Below are 6,000 nucleotides of genomic sequence, written 5' to 3'. Positions count from 1 at the left end.
TAGGATGCTGGCTTCTCTGCCCTCACAAACAACATACTGTTCTGTAAGATCGGCGCTTTCAAAATGTCAACTGCAATTCAACTTTTTATACTGCTGTGCTGAGGAAAATGCAAGTCGTTTCCTTTTTAAAGGAAGTACCTGTAGTTCATCTTTGCCATGACCTGGAATGCCATGGGAGACTACAGATGGCCTAAGTGGCTTACTTATTTATATACTTTAATAGCAGTGTTTTATGGAGGTTTAAATAATGTAGAAGCCTGAGTACTATAAGTGGGGCAAAATTCAAAAGCGACTTAAATTTCCCTCTCCCATTGACTAAGTCACTTAAAGCACTTCTGATAATTTTACCAAAAACTATAGGAGTAGTAACCTTGCCAATAGCAGTAGCACTAGCACCTGCTGTAACAGCACCAGATGCTGTCCTGGGGCATCCACTCAAAGAGGGAAGTTGAGAGGGGGGAAAAAAAGCTGTTGGAGAAAAGTCTAGGTGCTGAGCTAGCAGATGAACTGGAGCCTGGGTAGGAGGTCAGGTGCTAAAAGAACAGGATAATAAAAGTAGGGGAGCGGAAAGAAGGAAAATAGAAAAAGGTTTCAGCCTAGGAGAAGCAGAAAAAAATAAACATGGCTCCATGAGCAGACGCTCCTGGTGAACAGAAGTAGAGGGAAATAAAATCTACACTAACAGTACCAAGGGGACAGTAAACAAAGGAAATAAACAACTCTTGGATGAAAACAGTAAATGAGGGACCCACCCACAAAGGGTACATGAACAGGAGACTGACTGAAGAAATACAGTTCAAAGGTGCCTAATGGATACGTGAAAAAGGTACAGCCCAAGGACCAGCAGCTGCAAGGAGCACTTCCTTTGGAAGAGAAACAAAGAACAGGACATGGAGCTGGACTTACAGCCAAGAAGAGGAAAACTTGATTGTTCTGTGACACAGTATAAGCGCTTTTGATAACGTGTTTGGTATCTGCACAGACAAGAGTAGCATGTACAAGGTCAAAGGTTAATGTGTTGGTAGCCTATAGTTTATTATGAGTGGAAGAGACTGAGACACTGCTCCTACATCAAGTTATGCAAGAACAGACCTTTTTGTCCTTGTCTGCAGTGGGGGAAAATTAGTCAGTCCTTTTGGTCTTGGTTGCCTCTACCTCTCCTCAGTAAGCCTAGCTCGGTCACCACATAGGCTGGCTCCAGTGGAGTGGGCATGAATAATCAGCAGGAGCAAAGGGAACTTCTGAGCTGCACTCTGTTCTGAATACCTATAGAACATGTACCTATTTAAAATATGCAAACCTGGCTCAGAAGCTAATTACTTGGATTATAGATCCCATTTTTACAGCTGTTCAGTTGTGTTAATTGCTGCATTACTTGAACAAAACCACCTATGTTACTACCAGCTTATTTCACAATACATGCAGAAAAAGATCAATGACTTAAAGGGAAAAAGCAAGTTGCGGCAAGCAGAGAGGTATTTAAGTTAACACTATTTATTAATAGACAGACAAGTTTCTGCAGGGTTCCTTTTTGAAATTTTGATTAGGAACAACTAAATTATTTCCCAAAGCATTCACTGCAACATGATCAGTCCAATCATATTCCTGTGCTATATCAGCTGCCGGTTTCAGGTCTTTGCTCTTCTCTTCGTTGATCCACCACTTCCCATGTAGAAGTAGTACCTCTGTCCTGTAAGAATAAATAAGTGGGTCAAACCCAGTAATTTTTTTGATTACACACAATACTTTGAACCTGGTTAAATTATTTAAATCCCTAGAACCATAACACATGCCTGAAGTAGCCTAAGTGAACCTGAAACATTCTGTATTAAACTCAAACAGTAAAAATGCTGATTACATTTAAAAAAAACATGTAGGTACTCGATTATTAGCTGTATTTCCAAGCTTCAATAGCATTGCTATTGATCAAGTTAAAAAAAAAAGTGGGCCTATCTTTTCACAGAAAATATCTTTAATTACTTTGGGATAAGAGGCAAAGACTGAACAATAATTTTTCAAAATGGTTACATTATTGGGGGGAGGAAGTGGACACTCAGTTTAGTTTAAATTAATTAATATGGCATTGACATGAGAAAAATATTGCAACTTCAGTTCTGAAACATTGCTGAGACCACACTGTGTGATGGGAGAAGTATGTTGGATTAGGTGATGAAGATACTCTAACGCCTATTGTTTTAAAAAACAATAGTGTGTACCTTCTTAAACTAAAGTCATCAGAATAGGTTTTTATGTTTATAACTTTTGCAGAAATAAAACAAAATAGGCCTCCTTTATGACCCCTAAATGAGAATAAACTGCCTAGTACATTTTGAGCTCTTTAAACTTTAAAAGAATGACACAAGGTTGAATATTTTTAATAAAGTATTATCTTAGTATGATAGTCCAACTAGTCATTTCTGCCTCCTATTATTACCTAGCCATTCGATTCAGTTTATTTCCCAAAACTGCAAAGTGCCTCTGAAGAGTTCAACAGGCCAGTAATGGAATTTTCAGATCTACTGAGTTTGACTGGTAGTCATAAGGGATATTTAAAGTAGTATGAAGAATTAAATACATATAGAACAGAAAATCAGAGTTTGATACATGAGCAGATTAAACATAGCAATAGGTTATTTAATTGTCAGCATGAACTGTGTTAGTCAAAAGAATTCAGTTCTATTAAACCTGAAATAAGTTTTTTACAGACTTAGAGAAAAGTGAAGTACGTGCAAGAGTTACTGGATAATCTTACAAACAGATGAATTAAAGTTACATTATTTAAAAAACTGAGTATCAGCAAGAAGAGTGAGACACTGGATGAAATCCGTACCTTCAGTATCTGAGCCAATAAAGGGACAAATCCTTTTGTAACATGATATTATGTAAATCAGATTTTGAGGATAAATTTTTAAAGAAGTTTGAATATTTTGATAGTTGGAGAAAAGGACTTTATTAATTTGAATTTAGCCTCCATTAAATCACTAAAGACAAACTAACTTATTAGCATTCTAAGACTTCGAATTTGGAATTTTCCTGGCTCCTCTTTAGTGCAGGTACTACCAAGATTATTTTTTTTAAGTGGTTACATTTGACAGATTCCAAATAGTTCTTACACTCTTAATTTAAAAAGACAGCAGGAAGATGTCTCACTTTACAACCACGGCTGTCTCTACAAGAGGCTTTTTTGTCAGTAATTTCCCACCACGGGTCCCAATAAAAGTGCTGGTGTAAATAGGATTCAGGTGGCCACCAGCATCTTTTCTACAGCAACATTCCTGCTGTTGCTGAAACAATGGGATATTTTTGGCACAAAAAAGTGCAGGCAAGGCCATACAACGAATAATTTGTGGGTAAGACTTTGTCAATATAGCTCTATAAGAAGTTTAAATGGAAACAAGTAAAATAGCATGAAGTGTCTGACCAAATCGATCATCTGTTTTAGACTCTAGTTTCTTAAATAGAAATTCATCTGTGTCACTGCTAGTGCCAGTTCTAAGTGATGAGCCTCAAAAGTGAATTGGCTCAGTTTTGCAGGGGATTTCTGACTGTAGCACGGATCTGAATACTTGTGCTACAATTACAGGGCTGAAGCATTGAAAAGGACAGTAAGGCAAGAGGAATGGGAGGAGCAGTAGTGGATTGAGGGAGATTATGTAAAGTCTTGAAGGTGAGACGGCGCCTCTTGAAATGATGGAAGAAGAGAATGAGCCAATTAAGGTGTTTTTTTTAAAGGGAGATATGGCTGGAGAAAGGGGAAGGAAAAATAATTCAACAGTGGCATTAGGGATAGACTAGAGGCAGAGAGAAGGGCTAGAAAAGAAGGTGGCTACAAGCACTTGGGACAGTGCAGAAGGAATGGAGCTATTTAAGTGAGAGGACTGAGGTTGCTTTTCACAATGACTTCTGGGGGGAAAGCCCCACCTTCCTATCCAAAACCAAAGTTAACGAAGAGCATGAAAGATCAGTGCAAACAGTGTCCCCGCTTCTTGTCAAGCCTACTCCAAATTGCTACCATTCTACATCATAACCATTGCTGGCCCTTGTTTAATCCAACCAAAAGGCCAGATGAGGATTTCAGAAATGGCAGAGGATGTTTTAACAGCTAAATAATACGCTCTCAGTAATTACAGAAGAAGCCATAGCTACCGTAGAGAGGTGGGGGGAGAATATAAAGCTAACCGATTGATCGTACATGAGCACTTCATTTCTACCCACTACTAGTCCAAATGCACGCAGCGCAGAGCACAGTACTGGGAGATGCTGACAAAGGGTGTGAAAAGGGAAAAAAAAAAGTGCTGTCTGACACTGAAGAAAGTCCAGAGAAGAGCAACAAAAATGATTAAGGTCTAGAAAACATGACCTATGAGGAAAGATTTAAAAAATTGGGTTTGTTTAGTCTGGAAAAGAAAAGACAGAGGGGACATGATAATTTTCAAGTACATAAAAGATTGTTACAAGGAGGAGGGAGAAAAATTATTGTTCTTAACCTCTGAGGATAGGACAAGAAGCAATGGGCTTAAATTGCAGCGAGGGTGGTTGAGGTTGGACATTAGGAGAAACTTCCTAACTGTCAGGGTGATTAAGCACTGGAATAAACTGCCTATGGAGGTTGTGGAATCTCCATCGTTGGAGATTTTTAAGAGCAGGTTAGACAAACAGCTGTTAGGAATGGTCTAGATAATACTTAGTCCTGCCACAAGTACAGGGGACTGAACTAGATGACCTCTCGAGGTCCCTTCCAGTCATACGATTCTATGAATTACTAAATGAGTTGCAAAGACAATATTTTCTCAAACCTTTACGTTGATTCCAAATGCAGCAAGGTCTCGCCGCAGGTTGTCACAAGCCTGCAGAAGGGGTTCTCGCTCCAGCAATAGCTGCCGTCTTGTCTCTTTCTCTTCCTGTTTTGTTTCCTTTGCTAGAATGGTACCTTCTTCCACCTGTGCCGCTGCTGTTGCGCCAGGCATAGCAAGAGCATAATTCCGCACCTTGACACGGAAGCTCACTAGTTCATCAATCACACTGGAAAGCGTAGCTGAATTTTTGTTTTCTGGAACAACCTATAAATCAAAAGCAGCAGCATTAAAATACTGCATCAGAAAATGAGTTAAGCAGCATTCATTCAACAGAATAAATTCTGAAGTAAGGCCTTGTCTACATGCAAGGCATGTGTACACTGCAATCAGGAGTCTGATTATAGCACAGGCTGGCATACCTCCACTAGCTTTTATCAAGCTAACACAGTTAAAACCAGTAGCATTGTTGCAGTGATGCAGCCTCTACAAGCTGCCAAGGACCCTGGGAACATACTTGTATTACATGTTCATGTCATCATGTCTTCACTGGTATTTTGAACTGTGCAATCTCGATTAAAGCTGGAGCAGGTAATGCTAGTCCATGCTGCAATCACACTTCTGCTTGCAGTGCAGGCAGAGTTGTACGGCTTTAGCTATACTTGAGGCAGTTATAGTGGTGTAACTGTGCTTATGCTAGTGTAACTTATTCCGGTACAGGAAGGGGAATCAGCTATACTGTTGTGAGGCACCTTTGCACCAGCATCTTATCCATTTCCAAATCCCTCCTTAAGACTTGACCTTCAGATGTCCACAGAAACTTCCAACATCCAACAATGACTAGGCAGGTGGCAAACAGACAACTACTCCGAGCTTGTCTAAACCGGGAAGTCATTCCAGAATAGCTATTCCTGATTAACTCCATCTGTGGATGCTTTTATTCCGAATTAATTTAATCCACTTCCAAAGGGAATGGATCTGGCATGTTTGTAATAGATCCAAACAAACTGTCATCCCTTTATCAAGGCATCATTTCCATTCAATTACAACAAACTCTTTTCCAGAGAAACCAGGCACAGAGTTCTCAGTGTTCTAATCCTACCCCACACCAACATCTTCAGCACCACCTGAAAGCCCGAGAGAACCCATACAGTATGCAAAAGTTCAGAAAAGCGTATATCTAGCTAGGTACAAAGGGCACAGAATG

The 6,000-nt window shown here is 39.6% G+C and overlaps 1 protein-coding gene across 1 annotated transcript in view; it reads right to left on the bottom strand.

The window, feature by feature from the left end:
* Nucleotides 1–1,472: 1,472 nt before the first annotated feature.
* The window catches only part of CARS2 (cysteinyl-tRNA synthetase 2, mitochondrial), a 48,815-nt gene continuing 44,287 nt past the window's right edge, over nt 1,473–6,000 (bottom strand). The window contains exons 14-15 of the mRNA XM_054011369.1: nt 4,797–5,060; nt 1,473–1,690 (exon numbers count right to left, since the gene is read on the bottom strand). Of these exons, the coding sequence (XP_053867344.1) occupies nt 1,616–1,690; nt 4,797–5,060 (339 nt within the window). The 3' untranslated portion in view covers nt 1,473–1,615. The remainder of the gene's footprint in view (nt 1,691–4,796; nt 5,061–6,000) is intronic.

The sequence above is a fragment of the Malaclemys terrapin genome, chromosome 1 (assembly GCF_027887155.1).
Source record: "Malaclemys terrapin pileata isolate rMalTer1 chromosome 1, rMalTer1.hap1, whole genome shotgun sequence".
Lineage (NCBI taxonomy): Eukaryota > Metazoa > Chordata > Testudines > Emydidae > Malaclemys > Malaclemys terrapin.
The sequence above is the reverse complement of the archived record's forward strand: the minus strand, read 5'-3'. Positions and strand labels throughout refer to the sequence as shown.